This window comes from Mustela nivalis, assembly GCF_964662115.1.
Source record: "Mustela nivalis genome assembly, chromosome: 6".
Taxonomy (NCBI): domain Eukaryota; kingdom Metazoa; phylum Chordata; class Mammalia; order Carnivora; family Mustelidae; genus Mustela; species Mustela nivalis.
Window position 1 is genome coordinate 109,902,357 of NC_139025.1, and position 17,534 is coordinate 109,919,890.

Sequence of the window (17,534 nt, forward strand, 5' to 3'; positions counted from 1 at the left end):
ATCAAAGACTCCAAAAACAAAGTGAAAAGAAGCTACAACTAGGAGAATGTAATAGCAGCATGTATAGCCAATGGAGAATTAGTATATAGACTACATGATAAATACTCTCTTTCAAATGTGTGGTTCCTTGAACAGTATGGTTCTTTAGATGAGATTCCCTGAATACCAGTATCAGCATCAGTGGGAACGATTAGAAATCTGGATTGGGCGCCTGGGTGGCACAGTAATTAAGTGACTGCCTTTGGTGGAAAGCCTGCTTCTCCCTCTGCGACTCTCCCTGTTTGTATTCCCTCTGTCGCTCTCTGTCAAATCAATAAATAAAATCTTTAAAAAAAAAATCAGGATTCTCTGGCCCCCAGTTGAGACCCTACTGATTTAGGAATTGTGAAGGTGGGGTTTTGCAATCTTTAACAGACTCTTCAGGTGACTCTGATGCGTGCTAGAATTTGATAGCCTTTGTATCAGAGTAAACTCAAATGATAAATAATACGAAAAATATTCGGTCTTATCTTCAACCAGAAAATTTAAGACTGTGAAATACTTTTTCATACCCATAAGAGTAGCTAACATTTAAATCTTAAATTTTAACAAGGATATAGAAAAATTATAGTTTTGCTCTTGGAAATATAAATTGGCATAATGGTTTCAGGGAATAATTTAGAAATACCCAAATAAAGTTGAAGATTTGCATCTCTGATGACCAAGTATTTCTGCTTTTAAGTATTTACACTAGAAAAAACTCTAGCACAAAGAATACACCAGTCAAAATTTAAGGATTTTCACTGTAGTGCTATTTGAAATAATAAAATTTTATGATAGTTGTCTATCAGTAAAGAATGAATAAGCTGCTTTTAATCCATGCAACTATTATGTAATCTGTTAAAGTCAACGAATTTGCAAATATGGCAAAAAGCATCATTTGAAAGTGAATAGTGAGGCATGTGTACCTACTTCTTGTACTTTGTGTGAAATTTAAAAAGTTAAATGGGATATTAAAATATTAAAAGGATTTCCTTCTTGCTCTGTCTCATCTTTCAGGATTCTGTTTCAAAAGGTGATTGAGTTTGGGGCACCTAGGTAACTCGGTGGTTGAGTAGCTGGCTCTTGATTTCAGCTTGGGTCATCATCTCAGATTCTAGGATCAAGCCCCAAATCAGGCTCCAGGTGCTCAGCAGGGAGTTTGCCTAAGGATTCTCTCTTTCCCTTCCTTGACTCTTCCTCCCACTGCTAGCACACTCTTTCTCAAATAAGTAAATAAATCTTAAAAAAAAAAAAAATCTTTAAAACAAACAAAAAAAAGGGTGATTGCATTGCACAAAGAATCTTCAATCTAATTGATCCCACTCAGGATCACATGATGTCAAACTGAATGCTGAATCTGATTGTTTGTTACAGGCTTTTCTGTTCAGGATGTGAAAGAGCAAAGCACTAACTAGGTCACATGCAGAATTAAGTTTGAGGTGGTTTCCTGGAAGGTTTTTTGATATTTCTTAAATCAAACTTTAGTTTAACGATTTCCTTTTGTATATCTTCTTACAAAGATTGAGATGTGTGTGAGAAAAGTCCTCATAACTTTTCAGAAGAGATCTTTGGGGCATCTGGATGGGTCAGTCAGTTAAGTGTGTGATCTTGATTTCTGCTTAAGTCATGATCTCAGGTTTGTGGGTTCAAGCCCCATGTTGGGCTCCAAGCTGGGTGTAGAACCTGTTTGAGATTCTCTCCCTCTCCTTCCTGCCCCTTCTTTCTCCCTCTCTTAAAAAAGAAGAAGAAAAAAAGGTCTTCAACCATGATAGTAGGAAATTATCACCTTAGTTCATTTAACTAACTTGGTAATATATGCGATTTCCCCTAAACTTGAAATTGGTTTCAATAACTTTGCTTTGAGAACTTAACTTCTTATGTGGGCTTTTTGTAACCTAGTCTACTTTGGATTTAATATGATAGACATTGTTGAGATTAGGTGAGATTAAGTGGGTGATGTTAATAATATTGAACAAAGTATTTTAGGAACTATATTTAAGATAGATTCAAGTAAGGGAAGGTTGGAAGTAGGGAAACCAGCTAGTGTTGTACTTTTTAGTGATTTCGAATCTTTCTAAGTTCCTTAGGGCAAGGACTATCATGTTGTTCATTTGGCATTTCCAGTCTTTGTAGGTTCATTTTGAATTTGTAATTATTGCAAATCATTTGTAGAACATGGCAGTAAATAAAATCGGTGAGTAAATGAATTCTTTACTGTTAAAAGAAAGCTAAACACCTAGCCTTACATAGTGACAAGGAAAATAAAGAGCCTGGCAGTATATGGGGTAAAGAGTTAAGAGAGCTAAATAAAGTGGAGTGTATGATGAGGAACAAAATTAAGCATACTCTAAAACTGAACACACTAGGGAACTGGAGAAAAGAAGGTGTTAAGGAACAGTTGGGAAAGAAAATATCTTGTTTTGTTTTGTTTTGTTTTGTTTTGTTTGAGAGGAGAGTTATATAGGATATAGCTGATAAATCTATTAGGTATTGGAGTGAGAGCTAATTGGAAGAAGACCCCATAGACCGTGGGATGGAAAAAGAAAAAGTAGATTTGGGAGTTATTTACATGTAATTGATAGATTAAATCATTTTGTGGATGAATTCTAGGATTAAATTGTCTTATAGATGAATTCTGTTGAGAGGCTGAGTTACATTGTTTTAAACATTTTTAAAATTGGATCTGTGTTTAAGCTGTGTTTTATTATATGAAGATAAATTCTGTTATCAGGACTGCCAATAATTTGTCCACGTTTTCAGTTGCAATGGAGTTTCACTTGAATTGGGCTACCAGAATTTCACCATATTTTTATTGTAACAGGGGTTTGTGGCACATTTAAAGCTACTTTGTTGCAAACAGAGCTGGGAAAGAAAGCTATATACAGTCCTCAGTATAGCAGAAATTATTTTAAAGGATAGGTTTAGAGACAAAAGGATATAGTTGCAGAAAAGCTACAGAGTCTTACAAATAGGTCCTCCAAATAGCCCCTGCTGCAGCTCTGTGAATAATTACATCTGCATTGTGTGGAAAGGGTTGTTGGTAGTACTTCAGTATTTTTACACCTCAGTTCTATCTCCATGTGTCAGTAGCATCATCAGTCATGTGTTCACTGAAGTCATCTCACCCATTTTGCATTTGTAAGGAAAATTGGACAGAGCACCAAAGCTTCATAGTCGTTAAATGGTTAGGCTAAAACTAACTGATGAATGTTCTTTTGACTGCTAGTCTAGAACTTTTCCTGTAATCCTGTGCAGTACTCCTTCTTTGAATGTGATTAAAACTGAGAAATTTTTTGTCTAAACATTGATTTTATTTGTATCTAGAGTATAAGAATTAAAAGGAAAGTACCAGGGGTGCCTGGGTGGCTCAATGGGTTAAAGCCTCTGCCTTCCACTAGGGTCAGGATCCCAGAGTCCTAAGATGGAGCCCGCTTTCTGCCCAGCAGGGAGCCCTCTTCCCTTCCTCTCTCTCTGCCTGCCTCTCTGCCTACTTGTGATCTCTGTCTGTCAAATAAATAAATAAAATCTTAAAAAAAAAAAAAAAGGAAATTACCATTTTCTCTTAGTAACTTTTTATGTGCAATAAATTTGTCAAACAACTTAACTATTACTTTACTGATGAAAAAAAAAGCCTAATTTTTTTCTTTGGCAGGTGATTCATTCCATCTGGTTTAAATCTACACAGTCAGTATTTTTTCATTATTTTTTTTTATTGAAGTATAGTTGACATACAATGTTGCATTAGTTTCAAGTGTATGACAGTGATCCAGCAAGTTTCTATACATTGTGCTATGCTGACAAGTGTAGCTACAGTTTGTCACCGTACAATGCTATTATAATACCATTGACTATATTCTTTATGCTGTACCTCTCATCCTTATGACTTACTCATTCCATTACTGGGAGCCTGTATCTACTGCTCCCCTTCACCCATTTGCCCATCCCCTCCCTTCTGGCAGCCACTGGTTTGTTCTCTGTACTTACAGGTCTGTTCCTACTCTTTTTTGTTTGTTTCATTTTTTAGATTCCACATAGGAGTGAGATCACATGGTATTTGTCTTTCTCTGACTGACTTATTTCACTTAGCATAAAACCTTCTAAGTCCATCCATGTTGTTGCAAATAGCAAAATCTCATTTTTTACAGCTGAGTAACAGTCCATTGTATATCTATACCGCATCTTTTTTATCCGTTCATCTATCACTGGACACGTAGGTCGCTTCCATATCTCGGCTATTGTAAATAATGCTACAGTAATCATAGGGATGCATATATCTTTTTGAATTTATGGTTTCATTTTCTTTGGGTAAACTCAATGGAATTACTAGGTCATATGGTATCTCTGTTTTTAGAGAAACCTACACAGTGTATTCCACAATTGCTGCACCAATTTACATTCCTACCAACAGTACATGGGTGTTAGTAAATTTTGTTGAGGGATAAACAAGGTTTTAAAAATGTTCTCCTTTTCATCTTTTGTAACTAGAAAGAAGTTGAGAATTTTACAGACCTAGAGAAACTCTACCTCTACCTTCAGCTGCCTTCTGGTCTCAGCAATGGAGAGAAAAGGTATATCTCTTTTTGCTTTTGCCTTAATTACAGTGTTAATAGGACATTCCTGTGGTGTGTGGGGTGTGTGTCATGGTTGTTATTATTGTGTGCTATTCCGAAAATCATCAGAAAACAGAATGGCAAAATAGTAGATCATTTAGTCTTTGATCATATTTGCTGATTCATTTTTACATCTGGGTAAATGCTATGAAATGTAATTTGGGTTGTTTTTTAAACAGATCAATGTATTTATGCAGTGTGAAGGATTGTAAAAATTGGACAGAAAAGCAAAAAATAAATCATGCATATTATAAGCAATGAAGCTACAGGAGTTTTGTTTTTGTTTTTTAGTACTTCTAGGTGAACCGTTGACAGAATATCAAAAAGAAAATGTTAAATTGCATATATGGAACATGAATTTATTGTAAATATAAGATACTTTAAGTGTGTTTGAGAGTATTGCTATATTTTCATTACTAAAAATATTTAATAATTTCATGTAGAAAATAGAGGTGTTAGCTCATGCTTGCTATTAAAAGTTTCATTATTCTAAGTTTCTCAGAGTTCATTTCAATCATGTAAGTTATACTTAAAATTCTGTTACTTTATAATTGTGTATAAAAAGAAACAACATGAAAATTCTGTTGCTTTTACCCCTTCTCCCTCAAACCAAATTTTATAACCATTTTAATCATCTTTTTGTCCTAGAAATTTGCTCACTATCTTCTTTGGAATTAAATAAGTTATTGTTCTAGTTAGCTGGGATGAATGTCAGAATCAATAAAGGATCTTCCCTTATGTTATCTTGGGTGTACGTTTTATAGATTTAGTTTATAAATGACTCTGCCGTATAGTAAAAACTTAGGATGTATAGTAGAAGTATTGGTCTGGAGAAGGACTGTTGCAGGAAGTTGTAGGAAGGACTGACTGTAGGAGGAAGTTTGTCTTCTCAAAACCTGTCTGGTGTGAATCGCATTCTGGAGCTTGGAGGGCTCAAGGGTAGTTATTTGAAAATACTAAGCAAATAGAAACCATTTTTTTCTATAGCTTGCTTTAAAACTTTGATGATTTGGCAAATTTAGGCAAATGAACAGGCAAGTAAGTGAACAAATATCCACTTTGAGGTCATTTTCACCAAAACGAATACCTTACATTGTCAGTGCTCCATCACCTGTGCCTCTGTAGCGACCATCGGAGGGATGCAGCAGGGCAGTAACTTCGGTCAGTCACTAGCTGTAGAAAACGGCTCACAACCACAGGTGGGCAATTTGCATATAGATAACTGGGCATCTACTGTATGGTTTGAGTTTGGTTTGGTCACTTATAGTGTGTTTACACACAATTCTTTAGTGGAACTTATAGGCCTGGCTCAAAAATTATCAATCAGTTACTGTCTGGTTCAGCTAAAACATGTTTTTGTTTTATAATCAGTGATCAGAATGCCGTGTCATCTAGTCGGGCACAACAAATGCATGCCTTTTCCTGGATTCGAAATACGCTGGAAGAACATCCTGAGACTTCATTGCCCAAACAAGAAGTCTATGATGAGTACAAGTAAGTATCATGTGCATACATTAGGGATGTTGATGTGTTAAACCATTTAAGTACTATATTTGGCCATAATAATTTGTTTTATCATTAGTGAATATCACAGTGGTATGTGGGATTTTGACTTAGAGATTTCTAAGGTTCTTTCCATCTGTAAGCTTCTCTGGTAGCATATATCATCAAGGACAGATACTGAATAAAAGGATTTCTCTTTGGATGATAGGAGGGATGTTTGAGGGTAGAATGATGATGATAAAGGATTGATGAATGAAAGGGTTTCTATAGAGTTCTTAAGGATGAAAGGAAGGGTGTGTCTGGAGTTAGAAGAATAGTGGAAGGCAATAAATAAGTCAATGTGTAAGAGAAAACTAAAACGTGTTTTTAATTTAGACTTCTACAGGCCTTTTTCATATGTCCAAAACTGTTCTAATGCTTCTCTATACCAACCAAAAAACAAAAAAGCTAAGTTTCTAGAATATTGTGAAATACGTATTCATGAATGAGGGAGTTCAGTGGCATGTATGTATTAGACTTTCAAATAATGTCATTTGTACAGATAATTTATTTAAATATAGGAAGTAAAAATAAAGAGACTAATGGGCCTTCTGGATAAAGACAATGTAATAGTTGCTAAGTCTAGTTTTGTTTAACATTTTTGACAGAATTTATTCTGGCAGAGTAAATAAAACCAACATTTTAAGAGTATTTAAGTGTCACACCAGCAAGCATTCATGTGTCGTATTTATACAGTTTGAAAGAAAAGTGTCAGATAGATGCTATTGTAAACCAGTGTAAGATCATGCTAAGATCATACACTTGTAAGATCACACACTTACTGAGATGTTGGTATTTAGAAAGAAAACCTCTACCTTCATTCAAAATTGATTCCCTCGCCTTAAGGAACATAATGGAGCTAGAGAAAGTCGAGAGACTAATGTCTGAAATGATCAAGGGAACAACATTAAACTGAAGAGCCTTAGATTTTTTTTTTTTTTTAAGAAAATTAAATCTAAGAGTGCGTGTGACCCAAATCTATAATAAGGTTCATTCTCTTAATTTATAACAATCTGTTGAATACCTGCTCGTGCCAGACCCTGTATAAATTCTGAGGATATAATGAATAAGAGACAGCTCCTCTCATTCATGAAAAATATGTTTGTATTTATAGTAAGTATTTTTCACTAAACCTAACTAATTAAAACAGATAACCCTATAAAACTACAAAGAAGCAAATATTAATTAAAAGGGTGTTAATATCAGTAAACATGTGATATGTTGAAGAAACTCTGGACTGAGTATCAACAGAATAGATAACTGTCATTAAAGTTGTGACCTAGACAGTTGTTTTAACAATTTTTTTTGTCAGATGCATTATCTATAAAGTGAGGCAATTGAAGAAGTATGAGGTTTCTTATAGCTTTAAAATTCTAAAAGTTGTCTGAAGTAGGAAATGTTGAGGAACAAGTTATCCAGAGATGTCTTGCTAGTTTACCAAAAGGGAAAAATGGATAAAATAATATATGACATTTTCATAATGAATTAATCAGAGAACTTGAAATATTCATATTTTTTTTGAAATCACATCTTTCCACGGTAGAACCCTTTTTTGCATTGTCATTAGAGACTGTACCCTGCCTTTGTGGAACTGTGATTCTGGCCCACTAAAGCAGTCCTTATGTTCCTAAAGGTTTCCTGCCTTTGTTCTATTTTTCTATTAAATCATTTTCCAAGATTCCTATAAACCCTCATAATTCTTTTCATTATGAAAAGTTATAGGTTTTTCCTAAACAAAAAAGAAATAAAGCATTTCATCGTTGTGTGGAAGCAGTGGGAGCTTCAATTTTGAGTAATTAAATTGCAGTGGTAGTGGAGAGCAGCAGAGATAAAAGGAAGGGACCTTGACTAGAGTTGAAAGGGGAAGTAGTAGTTAGGGGAAATTTTTTATAATAATGTGACTAGGAAAGAAATACCTGTTTTGTTTATGGAATGTGAAAGAACTGTGGTAATGATTATGCCTCTGTAGAATACTATAAAGTACTATATCTCAGTCTGGGTATTTTAATTCAAAAACCATTTCACTAAGAATATACTTTATTTTCATATGGATTCCCTACAGGGTTTCCACATACTAGACACTAATTTAATATTAAGAGCAATTAGAATGGACTCTGATCCCTGACATTGATAATAAAATTTCAGTGTTTTGAGACTTAAGTCCCCATTGTATAGATAAAAACACTGAAAACCAGGAAGTTAGGTGACTCTCCCAGTATCACAAAACTAGTTTAGGGGCCAATATATTCCTAGAACTCAGGTTCCATGAGTGTTTCATAATGAGTGAGAAGGCAAAACTTGTTAAATTTGAGTGATAGCATACTGCGTGGGTAGAAAAGGTTGGTCAAGTATTTAGAAATAAAGTTGGCTATGACTTCTCCTTAGGCTGAATAAATAAGCTGCTCAAAATATGGATTAGTATACATACTATAAATAATACAACTGGGATAAGAGACATAGCACAGTAAGATGTATTAGCATGACATGGGCTGAGAAGAAAGTGTGGGGCCACAACCTCATAGCCCGTGGGAGCTCCAGATTCAAATCATTCTTTCATTTGATTATCCATTGCCTAAACCATAATTTGCCATGTGGGTTTAAAAAACTTGAGAGATGAAAATGTAGGAGGACTATAGACAGGCAAGAAGTAGATCAACATATCAGGAAATAACTAGTTTAAAAGTTTTAAAATTATTTTAAGTTGTATTGTCCAAAAAAGCAAAATGAAGTTTAACTACATTTTTTTTAAGTACAAGAGTTTTAAATCACAGAAGAGACTTCAGTTAGACAAAAAATTACATTTTTCTCTGAAAATATTTTTAGAGAAATTTTGTCCTTTCCTAATGGCCTTTTTGACTAATTAATCATCTTCCTATTTGGAGTACCTTAATGAGGTTTCCTGCAAAAAAACTTAACATAGAATGACCAGTCATAAATTGTTTCTATTTTAAATACTCACTGAAAAAAAATGTTATTAAATATACCTTTATTTTAAATGATTCTATTGTATATAGACCCTTGTATAATTTATTGCAATGATGTTCAGATATATTTTTTTGTGAAATTAATCCCTTTTACAGTCATTAAAATCAAAATCCCTTTGAGAGAAAAAATGAGGGTATAATCTAAGATAGCACTGTGACTGACTTCTTTTAACTCTATTTTCATGCTAAATTAAGTACTAATAGAAACATAGCTTTAAGGGGCTTTCAGCATGCAAAAACAGCTTAATTTACAAATGATCCTGAACTTTTATATTTGTTGAAACTTGAATTCTGATAATCTCGTGTTTATGAAAATGATCATTAATGTGTTTATATTATTTTTGAATTACAAAATTAGTATGTGTTCATCATTACAGTTTTGGGAAAGAGTTATAAATGTATTTTTTTAAAAAAAGCTGGTACCAGTAAATCTTACTGTCTAAAAATAACCACTTTGGTTTTTTTCTTTTTATTTTTTTCTAATACCTTCTTCTTGTGTATATGTTCTTGTTATTGTTTAACCAAATTTGGCCCCACTGGTTACACAATACTTGAAGGGGGAACTGTGGCAAATAACACTGCAGTGAACATTCTTGATGATATAATTAATTCAGTGTATGTTATTAAAGTTGAGATTGCTGGTTTATGGCCCTTTATATATTAAAGATATTAACTATTAAAATGTAAATGTTTTTTCAAGATTACTGTTTATTTTTTTTGTTAATCTCTTTATAAGTAGTCTGATTTAGCCACTTTCTTTACAGCTTATAGCATTGCTGTTATGCTTAGAACTTCCCCATGCCACTAGCGGCTGAATACCCATGTATTTTTCCTAGATTTTTAAAAAGATATCTCTTATTTCACTTTTCATGCATAATCCATTAGTCCATCTGGTATTTATTTTGGTGAATGCCATTAGATAAGGCACTAATTTCATTTTTTTCCTGAATATTGTTAACTAATTATTCCAGCCTCATTTATTGAATGTTTTTTTTCTCTTTAATACACTAATCTATAATATAACTTTGAACTTACTAAAGCCCTTTTTGGCCTCGGTTTTTTTCTTTGATATTTTCTGTTCTTATTCCAGTACCATATCATTTTTAATATTTTAACTATTAACTAATTGAAAAACTGGTAGGACCAGACTCCTCTTACTATCCTATCCCTCTTTTTAAAAATTTTCCTTGGTTTTATTTTCAGACCAGTTAATGTTTTTCATATCAAGTTTGGGATCACTTTTCTAAATTTAAAAAAGGAAACCTCAAAGGAATTTTGATTCAAAATACATTAAATATGAAATCTTATATTAGAAAAATTAATTTCAGAGCTAGAAGTATGTTTCTTAATTTACATCTTTCTCGTGCCCTTCATTGACGTTTCAGTTTTTTTCCCTTCAATTAAGTCCACTTGTTTTTCTAATTAAGTTTTATTTCTTGGTAATTTTTATAGTGTTATTTATATTAAAAATATTTTTTCTATTGCTTTACTGTTGATTTGTTTAGATTTATAGGATATCTGTAGACTTCTATTTATGTTGTACATTTTATACTTACTGAATTTTTCAGTTGTTACTTTTGACTTGAATAAAGTTTATTCTGTATGTCTTCTTTATGTCTTCTTCATTCTCTTTATTTTATTACATGTAATGGGTTTTCCTTCTGATTTTAAGTAATAACAATGATGGGCATCATTTTCTCTTACAGTTCTTTGATGTAAAGGATGTATCATTTATAGTTTATCAGGACTTTATTTGCTATTTTGTAAGAAATAGATATGAAATTTATCAGATTCATTTGGGCATTTATTGAGATTATTATGAAGTGCTTTTTTCTTTGAGCTATTGATGTGATATATAAAGATATTACCTAACATATAAACCCTTCTTTTAGTTCTAGAATGAATGTTCTCTTCATATCAAGATGTGTAATCTTTTAGTGTGCTGTTGATCTCTGTTTTCAATTATATTATTTAGGATCTTTGCATCTGTATTTATGAGTGAATATTTTGGTCTGTAATTTTCTTTTTTTGTGCTATCTTTGTCAGGTTTTGATATCAGGGTTAGGCCAGCTTCGTAAATGAATTGGAACTCTTTCCCTAAATTTCTGTGCTCTGGAACAGTTTATATAGCATGGGACTTATTTGTTCTTGAAAGTTTTAAAGAACTCAACTATAAAACCATCTAGGCCTGGAGCCTTTGTTGGAGGTAATTCTTTGACAATTTTTTGTGGGTTTTTTCTGGTTAGGTTTTTACTTCATTAGTCAAATTTAGTAATTTGTTTTTCCTTGAATTCAGTCACATTTTCAAATGTATCAGCATAGCATTACATATATTACTCTACTAAATTGAGTTATCTTCTATATCTCATATCTATTCTTGTGTTTCTAGTTTTTAAACATTTGCATTTTACCTTTTTTTCAAATTATACTTAGTTGTAGTTTATTTCTATTGTTTTTTTGTTTTGGTTTGTTTCTTTGTTTTGTTTTGGTTTTTTGTTTTTTCTTTTCCCAGAAAAAAAAATGAAGTTAAGATATATCAGGATGTTTTGGTTTTGGTTTTGGGTGGATTTTTGTCCTTTTCTTACTTATTAGGTGCCTTTCTTTTCCTTCTCCCAATTTCCTTGGGATTTTTTTCTTACTCTTTAAATGGAATTCTTTGTTTTCATTCTTTTCATATTTAAGATATGAACATTTGTATCTATGAGTTCACCTCTGATTATGGTTTTGGCTGTATTCCTTAGGTATGGATATGATTTGTTAAATTACCATTATGTTCTAATAGTGTGATTTTTATAGCTCTCATTTCTTCTTTGACCCAAAATAGAAGTTTGGTGGGTTTTTTTTTTTTAACTTTTCATGTGCTTAAGAGAGTTCTTTCATTTTCTTTTGTTTTGCACTTGATTAATTTGTGGCTTCATTATATTGGATCAAAGAGTGAAAGTCATTCAGTTTCTGAATTTTTATATTTGTTGAGGTTTACTTTTAGCGTAACGAATTAGCAGTTTCTATAAGTACTTCTGGACATTCTTTTTATATCACTGTGTATTCAAGTATATTGATATGTGCTAAATCTACTTTTTTGTATTTTTCAAATCCTACAAATTCTGTGAAATCCTTTTTTTCTGTCTGTTTAATCAGTTGAAGATGAGTAGTATGTTAATCTCTTACAAAGTCACATTTCTCACAGTTCCTCTTAATATTTTTAATGGGTTTTGTTTTATAGATTTCCGGGCTGTTTGATAGAAGAAAAGGTTCATGATTTTTATCTTTGTTATAGTTTTGGCCTTTTGTCAAAAAAAATGATCCTGTGTCATATTAAGTGTACTTTGTGTTAAATTCTCCTTTGATATGAATATTTTTGACCCATTCTGGGTATCTGTCATATATATATATATATATATCTCCATCTTTTTTTTTTTTTTAAGCCATTTGTGTCATTTTATGTAAGCTGTTTTATATTACGTTTCTAAAGTTGTTTCTGGTCTTGAAATCTGATCAATAGAAGAAGCTGATAGAATGAACCAATCTAGAAAGTCTGTATTGTTAGAAACACTTAGCAACAGGGACAGTAGTAGCTGCTGCTGCTCTTTCCTGTTGCCTCGGAAAGAACATAAGCATTAATCTTAAACGGATTTCTTACTAAATAATATATGGCCTGTTTTAGCACTCCTGAAAATCTGTTTGCTTTCATTCTGGGTAGAAGCACAAACTCTCAGATTTGTAAACTTCACAACTTTGGCTGCAGTGTTTTATGTTACACAAATGTTCTCTCTAAATCCCTTTTTTAAAACCCTCTAATATTTTAAGGAGTATGATTGTGTTAATTTTTTTATATAGCCATTTTGTGTATAAACATTAATTTTATATGTATGATACTTTGGTGCTTACCAGCTAAGTTTGCGGTTTCTGTTCTGTTAACTAATGTAAATGAAACTTTTAGGACAACCTTGAAGACAGAAGCAGATCCTACAAATACATGTTTTAAGAGTGTTAAGATGGGGTACCTGGGTGGCTCCATTGGTGAAGCATCTGCCTTGGGCTGAGCTCATGTCCTGAAATCGAGCCGTGCATCAGGCTCCTTGCTCAGCGGAGACCCTGCTTATCCTTCTGCCTGCCTCTCCCTCTGCTTGTGCTCTCTCTCTCTCTGACAAATAAATAAAATCTTTTTTTTAAAAAAAATGGTGTTAAGATAGTGATAAATCTATGTTAAATCTAAGCATGTATGCATAATTTATAAATTTATTAAGTGTATAATATATTGTTTAATGTTATAGCATCTGTATAAAATAAGTGGAAAAAATACCATCCATCCCTCCCTTTACGGGTGACTCAAAGAAATGAAATAACTAGGTAGATTTGAAACCAGGTTTTGTTACTTCAAGGCTGGCTCTTTTTGCACTAATCCATATGACCTTTAGAAACTTTTTCCAGATGCTCTTTTTAAAATTAAAATTTTTGGAGCAGCATTTGCCATGCTTCAATTATATTTTAAAGATTTTTAACTGGCTAGAAATAAGCTAAAGCATAAAAGAGATAAATTTTTTCAACATTACTTTTTGTTCATATTTGACAGTTAAATATGGATATTAAATAAGTCTTAAGATAAAAATTGGTTTAAGATTTCTATCATTGAAATATATTCTGTCTGAGTTGTTATCCTAAGTACTTTGTCTAATGTTTAAATTATTACTTTCAAGGTAAGATTTTTTTTTTCCACACTTGCTTGGTATGGTCTATTTCTTAGAGGCTTTTATCCCAGTTTCTCTTTTCTCTGTGTTTCTGTGACTTGACTTTCAAGTTAAATCAATTGCTTTTCCTCACATTCTCTGTTTCTGACCAATTGTACTTTCACAGATTCCTCAGTTACTGTCTTTAACTTCTTAACTCTTTAGTGAAAAAAAGTATAATTAATAGAGGAGTGGCAGAATAGAGCCACAAAAGTGATATTATATCGGAAGGAACTGGTTCTCTTATATGACACAGTTGTAGAAAGGTTGACTGACTTTTCCAAATCATACTCACCCCACTAAATACATTGTAATCATAACTAGAAATACAAAACAAGTCTCCTAATTTAAAATCAGAGTCTTTTCCAGTACCCCCACCCGTATATGACTATGAGCCCAAGTCATTATGTATTTTAGAATCTTTAGTTATCAGTTTGTCACTATTATTACTACCTTAACGTTTTTTTATCTGTCCCAGCATGATTAATGGCAGTTGGGAGATATTTAGTACTTTTCTTTAAACTAAGGCAATTAAGACTTAAGCATTACCACTCCCAAGGACAAAGAGATCATTGAAGAAATTAGTAGTGCTTTAGTGAAATCAACAAATTAAAATAAATGATTTTAAAGTAAATTTGAGTGCATTAATTTATGTGTACATATATACATGAATATGTATATGCATTAATCATGTATACATAGTCCCTACTTTCAAATAGGAGAAACAGATCACTAAATAAAAAGATCACAGAGTTTCCAAATCAACCTGAGAGAGTAAGGGCCAGCATCACACAAGAGATACTGTGTAAAATCGTAAAAACAGTTTACCAAACAGACTAGGGATTCAGAAAGGTATTCTAGGTGGAAGGTGTATTATTAAATGCATGATAGCTTATAGTCAGAGTTCAAGAGATGATATCAGAGACCAGGCCAAGCAAATTTGACTTATTTCCATGTGTAGGTCTTGGAGAGTTATTGAATATTTAAACAATAGAATAGTATCTCAGAAAATAAGAAATGATAAGGACAGGGAGAAAACTGGTATTTAGGGGCTAGGCAGAAGAACATGAGCTGTCCAAAAATGGGTAAGAATTTAAAACACAAATAAGAAAGCATGGTATAATCAGATAAGAGAGATTTTAAGGAGTTTACTCCAGTCTCCAGTGCCTCAGAGAGCTAAAGTAAAAGGAAGACAAGAAAAAGATCCATGTTATATGTGAGTTAATAGGCTGCTGGGATCTGTTGCCAGAGCAATCTACATACTGTACTGAGAAATGAAACCTGATTGCAATGCTCTAAAAGGTTTATAGGTGTTTACAGATAGGTTTTCTAAGGGATGGAGAACGAAGAAGTAGAAGGGGGGGGGCTAGTAAACAAAAAAAAATTTTTTTTTTTGGTCTTACCCAGTAAGGAATAAATTCATTTGTCTGTAACAGAACATTCAATGAACAGTAGTTTCTTTCTTCTTCTTTTTTTTTTTTTTTAAGATTTTATTCCTTTATTTGACACAGAGAAAGAGAGTGAATACAAGCAGGGGAAGTAGGAGAGGGAGAAGCAGCAGGCTTCCCACTGATTAGGGAGCTGGGACTCGATTCCAGAACCCTGGGATTTTGACCTGAGCTGAAGGCAGATGCTTAATGACTGAGCCACGCAGGAGGCCCTGAACAGTAGTTTTAAGAAGAAAGAATTCAGTTTTCCTTTTAGCAGCTCTGTGGTACTAGCAGGGAACCCAGGCTCCTTCTGAATCCCTACTCTCACCTATAAGCCTTAGCCTGGTTTTATTTGTTGCCATCTAAAATGAGCTACTGTGGAGATGCTAATATAAAATAAAATAAGCTACTGTGAGGGTGCTAATCTAAAATAATAAAGTAAAATGAGCTACTGTGGCTGATAGGAAAAATAAGTGACTTAAAATTCAGATGCATTAGGAAGGAAGGGAGAAAAAGATTGAAAATCATTGATTTTTGATACTTATTTAAAATTAATCATTCTGTCATATTCTGCTGTTTTTCAATTTAAATTGCCATTTTTTTAAAAGGTTTTATTTATTTATTTGACAGACAGAGATCACAAGTAGGCAGAGAGGCAGGCAGAGAGAGAGGAGGAAGCAGGCTTCCTGCTGAGCAGAGAGCCCGATGCGATGCGGGGCTCCATCCCAGGACCCTGGGATCATGACCTGAGCTGAAGGCAGAGGCTTAACCCCCTGAGCCACCCAGGCGCCCCTTAAATTGCCATTTAAATATAATGTTTGTTTCCTCTTTCCAAATAGGCAAGTTACTTTTTAAACCTCACACTAAGCCTTGCTTATAATAAAACCACAATGTTTTCTGTTACTTTTTAAAATTTGTGGTAAAATGCATAAAACTTGCCATCTTAACCATTTTTAAGTGTGTAGTTAGTTCAGTAGTTTTAGGTGCATTCATATTGTTGTGTTACCACGCTCCCAACTCATCAACAGAACTCTTTTCTTTGCATAGAACTGAAACTCTACCCGTTCTCATTTCCCTCTGCCCTAGGAAACCATCATGCTATCTCATGAATTTGACTACTTTAGGAATCACCTATCTAAGGGGAATCATGCAGTATTTGCCCTTCTGTGTCTCGTTTATTTCTCTCGGCACAATGTTCTCAAGGTTCATTCATTATAACATGTGTCAGAATATTCCATTGTGTGTATATGCCACATTCTGTTTACCCATTCTTCCATTCTTGGGTACTTGAGTTGCTTCCTTTTGGCTATTGTGAATAATGCTGCTATGTATGTGGATGTGCAAATATATTTTCACGATATTCTTTCAGTTATTTGGGGTTTATGCCCAGAAATGTAATTAATGGATCATGTGGTAATTCTGTTTTTAATTTTTTGAGGAGTTACCATACTGTTTTTCATAATGGCTACACCATTTTATATGCCTACCAGCAGTGCACAAGATTCTTCACATCCTTGTCAACACTTGCTATTTTCTAGGTTTTTTGATAGGTGTGAGGTTGTATTGAGTACGTTTGGTGCTTGTTGGCCATTTGTACATACTTGGAGAGATTTATTCAAGCCCATTGCACATTTTTTTTATTAGGTTGTTTTTAATGTCATTGAGTTCTTTAATTTAATGTAGGAGTTCTTTTTATGTCCTGGATATTAACACCTTGTATAAGATACTCAAATTAATTAATTTGTTATTCTATAATCATATACAGATTTATGCTCATTATAACAAACTGCAAATCTAAAAGTATAGCATCAAATAAAAATCATTCTTTACTCTTCTTCATCCCACATCCTCCTGAGATTATAACATTCCCAATAGCTTTATTTTTCTGTATTTACTCAGAGAGTGTGCATGCATGTGCTTGTGAGTGGGGAGAAGAGCAGAGGGAAAAAAATCCTCAAGAAAACTCCCTCCAAGCACAGAGCCCCTTGTGGGTCTTGATCCCATGACATGACCTGAGCTGAAATAGAGTCTGATGCGATGGAGCCATTCAGGTGCCTCATCTTTCTATATTTCGATATATAGACGTAATGTCAGTTATTCCTAAATTTTATTCTTTTAACTCAAATTAAACTATACCATACATATAGGTCTGACTTTTATCACTACAGCAATATTCCTAGGTAGCTTTTTTGGTCCATATATAGAGAGAGTTATTGCATT

The 17,534-nt window shown here is 33.2% G+C and overlaps 1 protein-coding gene across 1 annotated transcript in view; it reads left to right on the top strand.

Annotated features, from left to right (window-relative positions):
* RFX7 (regulatory factor X7) overlaps positions 1-17,534 on the top strand; it is a 115,343-nt gene that overhangs the window by 85,131 nt on the left and 12,678 nt on the right. The window contains exons 4-5 of the mRNA XM_082734447.1: positions 4,507-4,589; positions 6,003-6,125. Coding sequence (XP_082590573.1) covers positions 4,507-4,589; positions 6,003-6,125 — 206 coding nt within the window. The remainder of the gene's footprint in view (positions 1-4,506; positions 4,590-6,002; positions 6,126-17,534) is intronic.